The sequence below is a fragment of the Culicoides brevitarsis genome, chromosome 3, assembly GCF_036172545.1.
Source record: "Culicoides brevitarsis isolate CSIRO-B50_1 chromosome 3, AGI_CSIRO_Cbre_v1, whole genome shotgun sequence".
NCBI classification, from domain to species: Eukaryota; Metazoa; Arthropoda; class Insecta; order Diptera; family Ceratopogonidae; genus Culicoides; species Culicoides brevitarsis.
The window spans coordinates 24,651,679-24,669,384 of record NC_087087.1 but is presented as its reverse complement, the minus strand read 5'-3'; the positions used below and the strand labels follow the sequence as shown (position 1 = coordinate 24,669,384).

General features: G+C 30.2%; 4 protein-coding genes across 8 annotated transcripts in view; 3 read left to right on the top strand and 1 right to left on the bottom strand.

Annotated features, from left to right (window-relative positions):
• Positions 1–30: 30 nt before the first annotated feature.
• LOC134836022 (zinc finger protein OZF-like) lies at positions 31–11,907 on the top strand. Its single transcript, XM_063851141.1, has 2 exons — positions 31–1,013; positions 11,178–11,907. The coding sequence occupies exons 1-2, from the start codon at positions 51–53 to the stop codon at positions 11,862–11,864; spliced, it is 1,650 nt and encodes a 549-aa protein (XP_063707211.1). The 5' UTR covers positions 31–50; the 3' UTR covers positions 11,865–11,907.
• On the bottom strand, positions 11,852–13,452 carry LOC134836029 (ankyrin repeat domain-containing protein 49). Of its 2 annotated transcripts, none has more exons than XM_063851148.1 (2): positions 12,741–13,452; positions 11,852–11,973 (listed from the first exon to the last, which is right to left on the bottom strand). In XM_063851148.1, the coding sequence occupies exon 1, from the start codon at positions 13,417–13,419 to the stop codon at positions 12,772–12,774; it is 648 nt and encodes a 215-aa protein (XP_063707218.1). In that variant the 5' UTR covers positions 13,420–13,452; the 3' UTR covers positions 11,852–11,973; positions 12,741–12,771. The 2 variants fall into 2 exon arrangements, with proteins under 2 accessions (XP_063707218.1, XP_063707219.1); XM_063851149.1 differs by having other exon boundaries at positions 11,856–11,962.
• A 34-nt stretch (positions 13,453–13,486) lies between these two features.
• Positions 13,487–16,619, top strand: LOC134836026 (dual specificity mitogen-activated protein kinase kinase 6). The gene is made up of 5 exons (XM_063851144.1): positions 13,487–13,691; positions 13,922–14,120; positions 14,193–14,643; positions 14,701–14,777; positions 15,998–16,619. The coding sequence occupies exons 1-5, from the start codon at positions 13,627–13,629 to the stop codon at positions 16,202–16,204; spliced, it is 999 nt and encodes a 332-aa protein (XP_063707214.1). The 5' UTR covers positions 13,487–13,626; the 3' UTR covers positions 16,205–16,619.
• Positions 16,620–17,060: 441 nt separating this feature from the next.
• LOC134836030 (cytochrome c oxidase subunit 6A2, mitochondrial) overlaps positions 17,061–17,706 on the top strand; it is a 351,497-nt gene continuing 350,851 nt past the window's right edge. For 3 of the 4 annotated variants that reach the window (XM_063851153.1, XM_063851151.1, XM_063851152.1), the window contains exons 1-2: positions 17,061–17,228; positions 17,483–17,645. In XM_063851153.1, the coding sequence (XP_063707223.1) occupies positions 17,141–17,228; positions 17,483–17,645 (251 nt within the window). In that variant the 5' untranslated portion in view covers positions 17,061–17,140. The remainder of the gene's footprint in view (positions 17,229–17,482; positions 17,646–17,706) is intronic. The other variant, XM_063851150.1, reaches the window with a different exon arrangement.

Sequence of the window (17,706 nt, the reverse complement as noted above, 5' to 3'; positions counted from 1 at the left end):
ATTATTTTTTCGTTTTTTAGGAGCGATTTTGCGAAAAATGACGAAAAAACATGTCTAGCTTGGAGCAAGTTTGTCGTTTGTGTCTAAATCCGTGCGATTCGGACAACGTCGACTTGGATCACGGATTTAATGCGAGAATGCGCGCCGCTATTGAGGAAATTTTTCAAATTTTGGACATCGCAGAGACGAATTTCCCGAAAAAAGTTTGTTTGTTGTGCAAAGAGAAAACGCTCGAGTTCTATAATTACTTCACATTAGTCAAAAGTAACCAGAATATCTTGAGAAATGCACTCGGGAAGAAGGTGGAAACGTTAAAAATTGAACCAAACACGTCTGAGGAGTCGATACAATTTGTTGGGATCTCAGGTTCGTCGCGGCAAAAACCTTCTCCGGAACAGGAACAAGTCCTCGTCGAAGTCTGTGTCAAAGAAGAAGGCGAAAAAATCGATTTTGATCAACTTTATGACGAACGAGACCCGGAAGATTTCCTCCCAGAAGCTGTCAAAATCGAAGAAAAGCCAAAATTTGCGAAACCTGTCGCGCCAAAGAAACTTCGCGTCACAAAATCATCAAAATCGAAGTCAACAAAGGACGTTTCTCCCAAAAAATACAACAAAAAAGGCCAAAAAGGTCATCGGAGTTGCGATTTGTGTGGCGCGACATATGAATATCGCGAGCTTTTGGTGACTCATATGAAGCGAAGGCACATTTTCGAGGATGTCGAATGTAATATTTGTCATAAAAAGTTCGATAATAAGGTCAAGTTGCAATCCCACACGGCACATCACAATAAAAAGCACATGTGTGAGATCTGCAGCAAGTCCTATGTGTCGCCGAATCAGCTGAAGAGACATATGCAAGTGCACAAAGTCGTTTCCAATGATTTTATTTGCAGTAAATGTGGGGAGGGGTTTGCGACGAGGAATTTGTTGGCGGATCACGTGAGGAAATCGCATGATGGAGACGATGATGGGCAGCTTTTTACTTGCATGTGTGATATTTGTGGCAAAAAGGTGAGTTTTTTTTAAAGAAATTTTTAAGAATTTTCGTAAATTTTATTGAAATTTTATTGAAAATTGAAACTAAAAAAAAAATATTTCTTTGACATAGTTTTGTTTTAAAAACTAAATCAAGAGCAAAACTAAATCAAAAACTGTGTCAAAGCAATTTTTTTCAAATCTTGCTCCTAATGGATAAAAATTTGTCAAAGAGCTCTAATTTATCATTTTTAATCATTTTATAACTCAAAACTGCCAAAAAATTGAAACTGAAAAAAATTTTTTCTTTGACACAGTTTTGATTTGAAAACTAAATCAAGAGCAAAACTGTGTCAAAAACTATGTCAAAAACTGTGTCAAAGCAATTTTTGACAAATCTTGCTCCAAATGGATAAAAATTTGTCAGTGGGCTCTAATTTATCATTTTTAATCATTTTATAACTCAAAACTGCCAAAAAATTGAAACTGAAAAAAAATTTTTTTCTTTGACACAGTTTTGATTTGAAAACTAAATCAAGAACAAAACTATGTCAAAAACTATGTCAAAAACTGTGTCAAAGCAATTTTTGACAAATCTTGCTCCAAATGGATAAAAATTTGTCAGTGGGCTCTAATTTATCATTTTTAATCATTTTATAACTCAAAACTGCCAAAAAATTGAAACTAAAAAAAAAATTTTTTCTTTGACACAGTTTTGATTTGAAAACTAAATCAAGAACAAAACTATGTCAAAAACTATGTCAAAAACTGTGTCAAAGCAATTTTTTTCAAATCTTGCTCCAAATGGATAAAAATTTGTCAGTGGGCTCTAATTTATCATTTTTAATCATTTTATAACTCAAAACTGCCAAAAAATTGAAACTAAAAAAAAAATTTTTTCTTTGACACAGTTTTGATTTGAAAACTAAATCAAGAGCACAACTGTGTCAAAAACTATGTCAAAAACTGTGTCAAAGCAATTTTTGACAAATCTTGCTCCAAATGGATAAAAATTTGTCAGTGGGCTCTAATTTATCATTTTTAATCATTTTATAACTCAAAACTGCCAAAAAATTGAAACTAAAAAAAAAATTTTTTCTTTGACACAGTTTTGATTTGAAAACTAAATCAAGAGCAAAACTGTGTCAAAAACTATGTCAAAAACTGTGTCAAAGCAATTTTTGACAAATCTTGCTCCAAATGGATAAAAATTTGTCAGTGGGCTCTAATTTATCATTTTTAATCATTTTATAACTCAAAACTGCCAAAAAATTGAAACTAAAAAAAAAATTTTTTCTTTGACACAGTTTTGATTTGAAAACTAAATCAAGAGCAAAACTATGTCAAAAACTATGTCAAAAACTTTGTCAAAAATGGATAAAAATTTCAGTGGGCTCTAATTTATCATTTTTAATCATGTCAAAAACTCAAAGCAATTTTTGACAAATCTTGCTCCAAATGGATAAAAATTTGTCAGTGGGCTCTAATTTATCATTTTTAATCATTTTATAACTCAAAACTGCCAAAAAATTGAAACTAAAAAAAAAATTTTTTCTTTGACACAGTTTTGATTTGAAAACTAAATCAAGAGCAAAACTGTGTCAAAAACTATGTCAAAAACTGTGTCAAAGCAATTTTTGACAAATCTTGCTCCAAATGGATAAAAATTTGTCAGTGGGCTCTAATTTATCATTTTTAATCATTTTATAACTCAAAACTGCCAAAAAATTGAAACTAAAAAAAAAATTTTTTCTTTGACACAGTTTTGATTTGAAAACTAAATCAAGAACAAAACTATGTCAAAAACTATGTCAAAAACTGTGTCAAAGCAATTTTTGACAAATCTTGCTCCAAATGGATAAAAATTTGTCAGTGGGCTCTAATTTATCATTTTTAATCATTTTATAACTCAAAACTGCCAAAAAATTGAAACTGAAAAAAAAAATTTTTTCTTTGACACAGTTTTGATTTGAAAACTAAATCAAGAGCAAAACTGTGTCAAAAACTATGTCAAAAACTGTGTCAAAGCAATTTTTGACAAATCTTGCTCCAAATGGATAAAAATTTGTCAGTGGGCTCTAATTTATCATTTTTAATCATTTTATAACTCAAAACTGCCAAAAAATTGAAACTAAAAAAAAAATTTTTTCTTTGACACAGTTTTGATTTGAAAACTAAATCAAGAACAAAACTATGTCAAAAACTATGTCAAAAACTGTGTCAAAGCAATTTTTTTCAAATCTTGCTCCTAATGGATAAAAATTTGTCAAAGGGCTCTAATTTATCATTTTTAATCATTTTATAACTCAAAACTGCCAAAAAATTGAATCTGAAAAAATTTTTTTTCTTTGACACAGTTTTGATTTGAAAACTAAATCAAGAGCAAAACTGTGTCAAAAACTATGTCAAAAACTGTGTCAAAGCAATTTTTGACAAATCTTGCCCCAAATGGATAAAAATTTGTCAGTGGGCTCTAATTTATCATTTTTAATCATTTTATAACTCAAAACTGCCAAAAAATTGAAACTAAAAAAAAAATTTTTTCTTTGACACAGTTTTGATTTGAAAACTAAATCAAGAGCAAAACTGTGTCAAAAACTATGTCAAAAACTGTGTCAAAGCAATTTTTGACAAATCTTGCTCCAAATGGATAAAAATTTGTCAGTGGGCTCTAATTTATCATTTTTAATCATTTTATAACTCAAAACTGCCAAAAAATTGAAACTAAAAAAAAAATTTTTTCTTTGACACAGTTTTGATTTGAAAACTAAATCAAGAACAAAACTATGTCAAAAACTGTGTCAAAGCAATTTTTTTCAAATCTTGCTCCTAATGGATAAAAATTTGTCAAAGGGCTCTAATTTATCATTTTTAATCATTTTATAACTCAAAACTGCCAAAAAATTGAATCTGAAAAAATTTTTTTTCTTTGACACAGTTTTGATTTGAAAACTAAATCAAGAGCAAAACTGTGTCAAAAACTATGTCAAAAACTGTGTCAAAGCAATTTTTGACAAATCTTGCTCCAAATGGATAAAAATTTGTCAGTGGGCTCTAATTTATCATTTTTAATCATTTTATAACTCAAAACTGCCAAAAAATTGAAACTAAAAAAAAAATTTTTTCTTTGACACAGTTTTGATTTGAAAACTAAATCAAGAACAAAACTATGTCAAAAACTATGTCAAAAACTGTGTCAAAGCAATTTTTTTCAAATCTTGCTCCTAATGGATAAAAATTTGTCAAAGGGCTCTAATTTATCATTTTTAATCATTTTATAACTCAAAACTGCCAAAAAATTGAATCTGAAAAAATTTTTTTTCTTTGACACAGTTTTGATTTGAAAACTAAATCAAGAGCAAAACTGTGTCAAAAACTATGTCAAAAACTGTGTCAAAGCAATTTTTGACAAATCTTGCTCCAAATGGATAAAAATTTGTCAGTGGGCTCTAATTTATCATTTTTAATCATTTTATAACTCAAAACTGCCAAAAAATTGAAACTAAAAAAAAAATTTTTTCTTTGACACAGTTTTGATTTGAAAACTAAATCAAGAGCAAAACTGTGTCAAAAACTATGTCAAAAACTGTGTCAAAGCAATTTTTTTCAAATCTTGCTCCTAATGGATAAAAATTTGTCAAAGGGCTCTAATTTATCATTTTTAATCATTTTATAACTCAAAACTGCCAAAAAATTGAAACTGAAAAAAAAATTTTTTCTTTGACACAGTTTTGATTTGAAAACTAAATCAAGAGCAAAACTGTGTCAAAAACTATGTCAAAAACTGTGTCAAAGCAATTTTTGACAAATCTTGCTCCAAATGGATAAAAATTTGTCAGTGGGCTCTAATTTATCATTTTTAACCATTTTATAACTCAAAACTGCCAAAAAAAAACTTGAAATTTTTTTCAAATCTTTATTTTTGTCATCAAATTTTATAACTCAAAACTGCCAAAAAATTGAATCTGAAAAAATTTTTTTTCTTTGACACAGTTTTGATTTGAAAACTAAATCAAGAGCAAAACTGTGTCAAAAACTATGTCAAAAACTGTGTCAAAGCAATTTTTGACAAATCTTGCTCCAAATGGATAAAAATTTGTCAGTGGGCTCTAATTTATCATTTTTAATCATTTTATAACTCAAAACTGCCAAAAAATTGAAACTAAAAAAAAAATTTTTTCTTTGACACAGTTTTGATTTGAAAACTAAATCAAGAACAAAACTATGTCAAAAACTATGTCAAAAACTGTGTCAAAGCAATTTTTTTCAAATCTTGCTCCTAATGGATAAAAATTTGTCAAAGGGCTCTAATTTATCATTTTTAATCATTTTATAACTCAAAACTGCCAAAAAATTGAATCTGAAAAAAAATTTTTTCTTTGACGCAGTTTTGATTTGAAAACTAAATCAAGAGCAAAACTGTGTCAAAAACTATGTCAAAAACTGTGTCAAGAGCAAAACTGTGTCAAAAACTGTGTCAAAGCAATTTTTGACAAATCTTGCTCCAAATGGATAAAAATTTGTCAGTGGGCTCTAATTTATCATTTTTAATCATTTTATAACTCAAAACTGCCAAAAAATTGAAACTAAAAAAAAAATTTTTTCTTTGACACAGTTTTGATTTGAAAACTAAATCAAGAACAAAACTATGTCAAAAACTATGTCAAAAACTGTGTCAAAGCAATTTTTTTCAAATCTTGCTCCTAATGGATAAAAATTTGTCAAAGGGCTCTAATTTATCATTTTTAATCATTTTATAACTCAAAACTGCCAAAAAATTGAATCTGAAAAAATTTTTTTTCTTTGACACAGTTTTGATTTGAAAACTAAATCAAGAGCAAAACTGTGTCAAAAACTATGTCAAAAACTGTGTCAAAGCAATTTTTGACAAATCTTGCTCCAAATGGATAAAAATTTGTCAGTGGGCTCTAATTTATCATTTTTAATCATTTTATAACTCAAAACTGCCAAAAAATTGAAACTAAAAAAAAAATTTTTTCTTTGACACAGTTTTGATTTGAAAACTAAATCAAGAACAAAACTATGTCAAAAACTATGTCAAAAACTGTGTCAAAGCAATTTTTTTCAAATCTTGCTCCTAATGGATAAAAATTTGTCAAAGGGCTCTAATTTATCATTTTTAATCATTTTATAACTCAAAACTGCCAAAAAATTGAATCTGAAAAAATTTTTTTTCTTTGACACAGTTTTGATTTGAAAACTAAATCAAGAGCAAAACTGTGTCAAAAACTATGTCAAAAACTGTGTCAAAGCAATTTTTGACAAATCTTGCTCCAAATGGATAAAAATTTGTCAGTGGGCTCTAATTTATCATTTTTAATCATTTTATAACTCAAAACTGCCAAAAAATTGAAACTAAAAAAAAAATTTTTTCTTTGACACAGTTTTGATTTGAAAACTAAATCAAGAACAAAACTATGTCAAAAACTGTGTCAAAGCAATTTTTTTCAAATCTTGCTCCTAATGGATAAAAATTTGTCAAAGGGCTCTAATTTATCATTTTTAATCATTTTATAACTCAAAACTGCCAAAAAATTGAATCTGAAAAAAATTTTTTTTCTTTGACACAGTTTTGATTTGAAAACTAAATCAAGAGCAAAACTGTGTCAAAAACTATGTCAAAAACTGTGTCAAAGCAATTTTTGACAAATCTTGCTCCAAATGGATAAAAATTTGTCAGTGGGCTCTAATTTATCATTTTTAATCATTTTATAACTCAAAACTGCCAAAAAATTGAAACTAAAAAAAAAATTTTTTCTTTGACACAGTTTTGATTTGAAAACTAAATCAAGAACAAAACTATGTCAAAAACTATGTCAAAAACTGTGTCAAAGCAATTTTTTTCAAATCTTGCTCCTAATGGATAAAAATTTGTCAAAGGGCTCTAATTTATCATTTTTAATCATTTTATAACTCAAAACTGCCAAAAAATTGAATCTGAAAAAAATTTTTTTCTTTGACACAGTTTTGATTTGAAAACTAAATCAAGAGCAAAACTGTGTCAAAAACTATGTCAAAAACTGTGTCAAAGCAATTTTTGACAAATCTTGCTCCAAATGGATAAAAATTTGTCAGTGGGCTCTAATTTATCATTTTTAATCATTTTATAACTCAAAACTGCCAAAAAATTGAATCTGAAAAAATTTTTTTTCTTTGACACAGTTTTGATTTGAAAACTAAATCAAGAGCAAAACTGTGTCAAAAACTATGTCAAAAACTGTGTCAAAGCAATTTTTGACAAATCTTGCTCCAAATGGATAAAAATTTGTCAGTGGGCTCTAATTTATCATTTTTAATCATTTTATAACTCAAAACTTCAAAAAAATTGAAACTGAAAAAAAATTTTTTCTTTGACACAGTTTTGATTTGAAAACTAAATCAAGAACAAAACTGTGTCAAAAACTATGTCAAAAACTGTGTCAAAGCAATTTTTTTCAAATCTTGCTCCTAATGGATAAAAATTTGTCAAAGGGCTCTAATTTATCATTTTTAATCATTTTATAACTCAAAACTGCCAAAAAATTGAAACTGAAAAAATTTTTTTTCTTTGACACAGTTTTGATTTGAAAACTAAATCAAGAGCAAAACTGTGTCAAAAACTATGTCAAAAACTGTGTCAAAGCAATTTTTGACAAATCTTGCTCCAAATGGATAAAAATTTGTCAGTGGGCTCTAATTTATCATTTTTAATCATTTTATAACTCAAAACTGCCAAAAAATTGAATCTGAAAAATTTTTTTCTTTGACACAGTTTTGATTTGAAAACTAAATCAAGAACAAAACTATGTCAAAAACTGTGTCAAAGCAATTTTTTTCAAATCTTGCTCCTAATGGATAAAAATTTGTCAAAGGGCTCTAATTTATCATTTTTAATCATTTTATAACTCAAAACTGCCAAAAAATTGAATCTGAAAAAATTTTTTTTCTTTGACACAGTTTTGATTTGAAAACTAAATCAAGAGCAAAACTGTGTCAAAAACTATGTCAAAAACTGTGTCAAAGCAATTTTTGACAAATCTTGCTCCAAATGGATAAAAATTTGTCAGTGGGCTCTAATTTATCATTTTTAATCATTTTATAACTCAAAACTGCCAAAAAATTGAAACTAAAAAAAAAATTTTTTCTTTGACACAGTTTTGATTTGAAAACTAAATCAAGAACAAAACTATGTCAAAAACTATGTCAAAAACTGTGTCAAAGCAATTTTTGACAAATCTTGCTCCAAATGGATAAAAATTTGTCAGTGGGCTCTAATTTATCATTTTTAATCATTTTATAACTCAAAACTGCCAAAAAATTGAAACTGAAAAAAAAAAACTAAAAAAAAAATGTTTCTTTGACACAGTTTTTTGACACAGTTTTGATTTGAAAACTAAATCAAGAACAAAACTATGTCAAAAACTATGTCAAAAACTGTGTCAAAGCAATTTTTGACAAATCTTGCTCCTAATGGATAAAAATTTGTCAAAGGGCTCTAATTTATCATTTTTAATCATTTTATAACTCAAAACTGCCAAAAAATTGAATCTGAAAAAATTTTTTTTCTTTGACACAGTTTTGATTTGAAAACTAAATCAAGAGCAAAACTGTGTCAAAAACTATGTCAAAAACTGTGTCAAAGCAATTTTTGACAAATCTTGCTCCAAATGGATAAAAATTTGTCAGTGGGCTCTAATTTATCATTTTTAATCATTTTATAACTCAAAACTGCCAAAAAATTGAAACTAAAAAAAAAATTTTTTCTTTGACACAGTTTTGATTTGAAAACTAAATCAAGAACAAAACTATGTCAAAAACTATGTCAAAAACTGTGTCAAAGCAATTTTTTTCAAATCTTGCTCCTAATGGATAAAAATTTGTCAAAGGGCTCTAATTTATCATTTTTAATCATTTTATAACTCAAAACTGCCAAAAAATTGAATCTGAAAAAATTTTTTTTCTTTGACACAGTTTTGATTTGAAAACTAAATCAAGAGCAAAACTGTGTCAAAAACTATGTCAAAAACTGTGTCAAAGCAATTTTTGACAAATCTTGCTCCAAATGGATAAAAATTTGTCAGTGGGCTCTAATTTATCATTTTTAATCATTTTATAACTCAAAACTGCCAAAAAATTGAAACTAAAAAAAAAATTTTTTCTTTGACACAGTTTTGATTTGAAAACTAAATCAAGAACAAAAAAAACTGTGTCAAAAACTGTGTCAAAGCAATTTTTGACAAATCTTGCTCCAAATGGATAAAAATTTGTCAGTGGGCTCTAATTTATCATTTTTAATCATTTTATAACTCAAAACTGCCAAAAAATTGAAACTGAAAAAAAATTTTTTCTTTGACACAGTTTTGATTTGAAAACTAAATCAAGAGCAAAACTGTGTCAAAAACTATGTCAAAAACTGTGTCAAAGCAATTTTTGACAAATCTTGCTCCAAATGGATAAAAATTTGTCAGTGGGCTCTAATTTATCATTTTTAATCATTTTATAACTCAAAACTGCCAAAAAATTGAAACAAAAAAAAAAATTTTTTCTTTGACACAGTTTTGATTTGAAAACTAAATCAAGAACAAAACTATGTCAAAAACTGTGTCAAAGCAATTTTTTTCAAATCTTGCTCCTAATGGATAAAAATTTGTCAAAGGGCTCTAATTTATCATTTTTAATCATTTTATAACTCAAAACTGCCAAAAAATTGAATCTGAAAAAATTTTTTTTCTTTGACACAGTTTTGATTTGAAAACTAAATCAAGAGCAAAACTGTGTCAAAAACTATGTCAAAAACTGTGTCAAAGCAATTTTTGACAAATCTTGCTCCAAATGGATAAAAATTTGTCAGTGGGCTCTAATTTATCATTTTTAATGATTTTATAACTCAAAACTGCCAAAAAATTGAAACTGAAAAAAAAAATTTTTTCTTTGACACAGTTTTGATTTGAAAACTAAATCAAGAACAAAACTGTGTCAAAAACTATGTCAAAAACTGTGTCAAAGCAATTTTTGTCAAATCTTCCTCCGAATGGATAAAAATTTGTCAGAGGGCTCTAATTTATCATTTTTAATCATTTTATAACTCAAAACTACCAAAAAATTGAAACTGAAAAAAAATTTTTTCTTTGACACAGTTTTGATTTGAAAACTAAATCAAGAGCAAAACTGTGTCAAAAACTATGTCAAAAACTGTGTCAAAGCAATTTTTGACAAATCTTGCTCCAAATGGATAAAAATTTGTCAGTGGGCTCTAATTTATCATTTTTAATCATTTTATAACTCAAAACTGCCAAAAAATTGAAACTAAAAAAAAAATTTTTTCTTTGACACAGTTTTGATTTGAAAAAAAATTTTTTTTCTAAAAATCTTTGAGCAAAACTGTGTCAAAAACTATGTCAAAAACTGTGTCAAAGCAATTTTTGACAAATCTTGCTCCAAATGGATAAAAATTTGTCAGTGGGCTCTAATTTATCATTTTTAATCATTTTATAACTCAAAACTGCCAAAAAATTGAAACTGAAAAAAAATTTTTTATTTGAAACAGTTTTGATTTGAAAACTAAATCAAGAGAAAAACTATGTCAAAAACTGTGTCAAAGCAATTTTTTTCAAATCTTGCTCCTAATGGATAAAAATTTGTCAAAGGGCTCTAATTTATCATTTTTAATCATTTTATAACTCAAAACTGCCAAAAAATTGAATCTGAAAAAATTTTTTTTCTTTGACACAGTTTTGATTTGAAAACTAAATCAAGAGCAAAAAAACTGTGTCAAAAACTGTGTCAAAGCAATTTTTGACAAATCTTGCTCCAAATGGAAAATTTATCATTTTTAATCATTTTATAACTCAAAACTGAGAATCTAAAAAAAAAATTTTTTCTGTTTTGATTATGTCAAAAACTATGTCAAAAACTGTGTCAAAGCAATTTTTGACAAAATCTTTCCAAATGGATAAAAATTTGTCAGTGGGCTCTAATTTATCATTTTTAATCATTTTATAACTCAAAACTGCCAAAAAATTGAAATGAAAAAAATTTTTTCTTTTTTGACACAGTTTTGATTTGAAAACTAAATTTTTTTTTAAAAACTATGTCAAAAACTACGTGAAAAACTGAAAAACTTTTCAAAGCAATATATTTTTTTAATTATTTTAGAAATTAAAAACAAAATCATAATATAATTTTAAATTTTTTTTTTAGTTCTTGGAAGAAAGCAGCATGAACGTCCACAAAAGAACGCACAACCCAAACATCATCAAAGCCCTTTATTGTCCCGTTAGCACTTGTGGCGAGCGAATGCGCGATCAAGCCCACCTTTCGGAACACATGCAAATCCACAGCATCGTCTACAATTGCACCACCTGCGCTCGCAAGTTCCTCAATGCCGGCGACTTGGCAGACCACGAAAAAACGCACGAAAACGAGCACCGTCCCTTCGAATGCCAAATCTGCCAACGACGTTATTCCAATAAGAATCAACTGAATGTTCATGTGATACGAGTTCATCGCAAAAACGAAGCAAATTTGCACGAATGCGAATTATGCTCGAAAACCTTCTTGGCGGCGTGGGAGTTGCGCGTGCACGAACGAAGCCATTCCAGTGAAAAAATCGCCAAATGCCCCATGTGCGAAAGGTCGTATAAGAGCACGAACGATATTAAGAAACACATGGCTGTGAATCATACGGCAGCACATTATCGGTGTCCTGGCACGGGATGCGATAAGCAATTCAAGACAAAGCTGCATTTCCGGAAACATTTTAAGAAACATCATCCGGAGACTTTTACGTCAGATACGGCGTTGAAGCAATATTGGATCGAGGACAAAGAGGAAATGGCAAATGTGATGGCGATTTATGCGCGAACTTTTTTGAACAGAAACAAGTGAAGAATTTCAATAAATATAAAAAATTCTTTATTAACTAAGTACTTGATGAGAATTTAAAGTTAGATTAATGGAAAAATTTCTTTTTTGAAGCGAAAAGTCTGAAAAAATGCTTTGAAATTTTTTTTAAAAAGTAAGATTTTCGAAAAAGTGCCTTTTAGAATTAAAATTTAGAGTTTGCTGTTTTCAAAAAGTTCGAAATTAACAATTTTATCTCGAGAAAAATGGAAATTACGAGTAAAAACGTAATTTGAGGTTATGAGGGGAGGGGGTGAAAATTGTTTTTTGTTCAAAAGTTCATATTTTTAATATATTTACGTACAAAGAGACGCAAAATCAAATATTTATAGATTTATAATCTAAACTATCTACAAAAAGTTTGATATATTTTTAATTTTTGTCAAAAAACTAAATTTGCCCCCTCCTTTCATAACCTCAATTTAAGTTTTAAGTTCCACCAAAGTATTTTGTTGTGATAAAATTGCTAGTTTCTTCCTTTTTTGAAGTCAAAAAATGTAACTTTATCTCGAAAAATACTCGTTGTAAGAAAAAACTCAAATTGAGGTTATGAGAGGAGGGGGTAAATTTCGTTTTTTGACAAAAATATCACAATTTCAAACGTTTTTCTGAAATTTTTTTAAAAAAATCTATGCAAAATTCAATTTTTAACCGATTAATGTACAAAATTTCCCATAATATGTTAAAAAATATGATTTTTAATCAAAAATCGAATTTCACCCCCTCCCCTCATAACCTCAAATTTATGTTTTTCTCGCGGGAAATTATTTTCTCACCATAAAACATCAAGTTTTTGTACTTTTTAAAGGCAGAAAAGCCAAAAAATTCAATTCTAAGGGCTCTTTTTCCAAAATATCTTACTTTTTGATTTTTTTTTCGATATTTCTGTAATTCACTCCAACACCCCAATTTGCGGATCCAGCCCTGGTCGCACCATTTCAAAGAAGGAAAATGACGGTCCCGTTCGTTTTGCAATTTGTCCCGCTGTCTCGTCACTACTATTCAACAGCTCCGGCTTCAAATCGTCCCGCATAAACATTTCCACGAGCGTATCACGACAACTTGACACTGTCGTAGCCACATGCAATGGCGTTTGATTTCCCTCGGAAATGGCATTAATATCCGCTCCATGTTGCAACAGCAACGCAACCATTTTCGCATTATTCCATTTGGCGGCGGAATGCAAAGGAGTCCATTTCATCTCAGTTTTTGCTTCGATATCGGCGTTATAGCACAACAGTAGCAGCGCCATCTCGTAATTGTTGTTGTAACAGGCTTTGTGGAGCGCCGTGTATCCATCGCGGTCATAAACGTTCACGAGATGCGGATTTTCGCTCAGAATTTTCTCGACGATTTCAATTTTGTCTTCCGTTGCGGCCCACAAGAGCTCCTTTTCGAGTGTTTCGTGCGGATTTGGTTCGACTTCGATGAGGTCGTTCTCGTCATCCCATCCGCTGACAAACATGCCACGCGGCACTTTTTGCGACAACTTTTGGAGCTCGGCGAGCTCATCGCGTTCCTCATCCTCGGAATCGGACATTTTTTGTACTCGATCTCGAAATCACGGAAATTGAGGAATTTCGATGCCGAAACGTGAGGAATTTCGATTTCGATGGTTTGACAGTCAAATTTCAAACAAAAATACGAAAAAAAAGCGAAAAGTTTGAAGTGGAAAGTGAAAAAACCAGAAAAAGCTTTTAAAACGTTTGTGAGAAGGACGCTTCCGAGCCATAAATCAGCGTAAAAAATGAACAGAAGACGTCCAGGTCCGGGACTTAAAATCCCTCTGCAACCAGAAATTGCACAGCCAGTGTAAGATTTTTTTTAATTTTTCTCATAAAAATGGAAAAAAATTGCGAAATTTCAAGATTTCTTGAGAATTTTCGCTCGTATTTCAATTGAGTTCGGTCAAGGTCGTGTCGTCACCGAGGGAAAAAAGTCTGAAAATTTTCTCGTGACACACTTTTTGACTCTTGACAATCCACCCACCCACATACTTCACCTTTTCTCACCTTCTGGACATTTTCTCGTGTCGCACGTAGGACGCCTCCGCGGAATCTCGACTCGCGCGCCACCATCACGATCGGCGATCGGACCTTTGTCGTCGAAGCGGACCACCTGGAGAAGATTTGTGACCTTGGTCGTGGCGCCTACGGCATCGTCGAGAAAATGCGGCATCGCGAAACGGGCACCGTGATGGCCGTGAAACGAATCACGTCGACAATTAACACTCAAGAACAGGTGAGTGGCTGACCGTGAGCTGTAATTACATGTTATTCTAATTTTTTTCGTAATTAATTCGATTCGCTGTAGAAACGGCTTCTCATGGACTTGGATATATCGATGCGAGCGAGTGATTGTCCGAATACGGTGCAGTTTTACGGTGCGTTATTTCGCGAGGGCGACGTCTGGATCTGCATGGAGGTCATGGACACCTCGATGGACAAGTTTTATCACAAAGTCTTCCAAAATAACCGGAAGATGCCGGAACCGATTTTGGGCAAAATTGCCGTGGCAGTCGTCAATGCGCTGCATTATTTGCATTCACAACTCAAAGTCATCCATCGCGATGTCAAGCCTTCGAATATTCTGATCAATCGGAAGGGTGACGTGAAAATGTGCGATTTTGGCATTTCCGGGTATCTCGTTGACTCGATAGCGAAAACTGTGGATGCGGGATGCAAGCCGTATATGGCGCCCGAACGTATTGATCCCACTGGCAATCCGGGTCAATATGACATTCGATCAGATGTTTGGTCTTTAGGTAAGGTGAAATTTGTGTTTTTTAATGAAAAAATTTGAGAAATTACGTTTTTTGCAGGTATAAGTATGATAGAGATGGCTACAGGAAAGTTTCCGTATCCAGTTTGGGGATCGCCATTTGAACAATTAAAACAGGTAAAAATTATTTCTAAAAATTTTTGATAAAATTTTGAACAATTTTTTCATGAAACTTTTATTTTTTGAACCATCTCATAAAATTTTAAAAATTTATTTTCGAAAAATTTTAAATATTTTTTTAATTAGATTTTTCAACCGAAATTCTTATAAGATTTAAATTAAAAATTCAAGTTTAAAATATGTTTTTTTAAATCAATTAAAAATTTTTAAAATCTTTTTTTTCGATTTTTAGAATTTTTTTAATTTTGAACTTTTGAATTTAAAAAATATGAATTGTCATTAAAAAATTTGTGAGTTTGGCACTTCAAAGAAAATTTTGGTTCAAATTTAAAATTTTTAACAAATTTAGAATAAAAATGTTCCAAATTTCATTAAACGTCAAAAAAATTTGACAGTTCGAATTATGACATTTGCAAAATTTTTAAGCAAATCATAAAATTTTCGAGTAAAATTGTAGAATTTTTGATGATATTTTTTAATTTTGAACATCTTTTACTCCGGTAAATTTTGATAAATTTTAAAACAATTTTAGAATTTTCAACTTTTGAACTGTCAAATTTTGACGTTTTTATAAGTATTACTTTTGGAACAGATTTTGGATAAAAAATTAAAGTCTTTGATATTTGAAATTTGAGAAAAAAGGCTAAAACGTCAAAATATTGACAATTTAAAAATTGACAGATGTCAAAATTTTTTATAAAATTTAAAGTTTTCGAAGATTTTAAAGAAAATTTTATTTAAAAATGCATTTTAAATCGTAAAATAATTGAAATATATTATATTTTTAAAAAAAAGTTGACAGTTTGCAAGTGTCAAAATTTTGACAGATGTCAAACTTTTTAATCAACTATCAAAAATTTCAGTAATATTTAAAATAAAATTTGTTTTTTAGTTAAAACAATATAAAAAATCTAAATATTTTTAGTTTCTTTAAAAATTTTGACATCTGTCAAATTTTTAACTGTCAAGGATTTTGACAGATGTCATTTTTTTTTGAAAAAATATTAAATTAGTACTTTTCATGCATAAAACTATATAAAACTCATATTTTGAGTGAAAATTATTTTTGGAAAAACTAAAAAATTAAAATTCTTCAAAAAAGATTTGACACCTGTCATATTTTGAACTGTCAAAATTATTTAAAAATATAAATCCGTTAAAAAAATTAAAAATTAAAAAGAAATTCTTAAAAATTATTTAATTTTCTTCTCTTTCAGGTGGTCAAAGACGACCCGCCGCGCTTGAAAAAATCCGAGGAATTCTCCGATCGCTTGGAAAACTTCATCACTGCTTGCCTACAAAAACGTTACACCGACCGTCCAACTTACGATCAATTGTTGCAACACATTTTCATCGTGGAAAACACCGCATTGAACACGGATGTTGCGTCTTTCGTTGACGAGATCCTCGGTTTGCCAGGATAGGGCTTCCGCAGTTCTGTTGTAAGAATTGCCTCTCTCACACACACAAACACACACGTTCAGAAACATACACCAGTTAAAGTGCAGCAAATTGTTCAAAAAAAAAAAAAAAGTTAATTAATAAAGAAGTGAATATTTTTGAAAGTTAAATTTTATTTTAAAGATTTTTTTTTGATAATTCTACAGCAAATTTAGCTCGCGTGACACGATTTTAGGGCCAAGATGGCTTTTCGCCCTCTTTGAGAGTTCGGCCGTAGAGCGCACTTTTGTCGCGGAATCGTGTCATGCGGAGCGTTTCCTGGTCATCGAGGAATTTTCCGAAGAGTCCTGCGATAAGGGGAAATCCGATCCACAAATATTCGCGTGTGATACCGAAAATTGCCATTTTTCTACTGCAATTCCGCTTTACTGGCAACGATAGCTGCGAGTTTTTGCTGTTTCCACTTCTGAGTGTGACTCCAATCGGCGTAGATAGCTCCAAAAGCGATAACGGGACACGCAACGGTAACAAAGTATTTGCGAACCAGTCTCAGCACGGCCTGAAAAACGAAAAAAATTGCAAAAATTATCGAATTATGTAACGAATGGAATATAAACAAAAACAAAAAATGCAAAATTTTCGTGGAAATTCATGATGAAACTAGAAATTTATGATTTTAAAAGTCTTTAATTGGACTTGTCAGAAATTTTTGTACCGAAAACGCGGCAACGACAACAAAAAACGTCTTTAATCGACGAAAATATCAAAACAAATTCTTACCATATGAAAAATTTTGTGGCTTGAAAGTCGATTTCGAACGTTTGACACCGGATTTTATTCAAGTCGCAAGTTTCTTGTGCAACTTTTTCTCGATCTCGAACTCTTGACACTTGAAGTTCGATCAATTTTTTCATTTTTCGAAAGCGACTTGGTAAAAAATTTATTAAAATCGTGGAAAAATGTCCTCAATGGTCTTGAGAAAGTTCTCCACATCGGTGGCTCGACGTGCAGCGGCCGACTTAGCCAATGCCCCGAAAGCCGGACATGGTAAAATATTCGAATTTTAGCATTTTTTGGAGGTTTTTAGTTTTTTCGTGGAGATTATGTAAGATTTGTGTGTGTGTTTTGATGAGCGAACTCCAAGAAAATGTTTGAAAAGTTCAATTTTTGATGAATTTGGTTACAAAACTCAAAATTTTGATACGTTTGAGTTGAAATTGAAGAAGATTTCACGAAAAAACTTTAAAAATTGATAAGCCAAGTCGAGAAATTTCAATAAAATGTGCCATTTTTCGTTTCAGGTGGCGGTTCAAAGATGTGGCGTAACATGTTCTTCTTCGTCGGAATCCCAGCTGTCGCTTTGTGCTTCGTCAACTGCTATTTGGACCACAAGAATCACCCACATCAACGTCCAGAATTCATTAAATACGAATATTTGCGTGTTCGTACCAAGCGTTTCCCATGGTAAGAAGTCTGAAAGTGATTTTGAGGATCCAGAAAGTGGTTAACAAGTTGGTTTACGAGA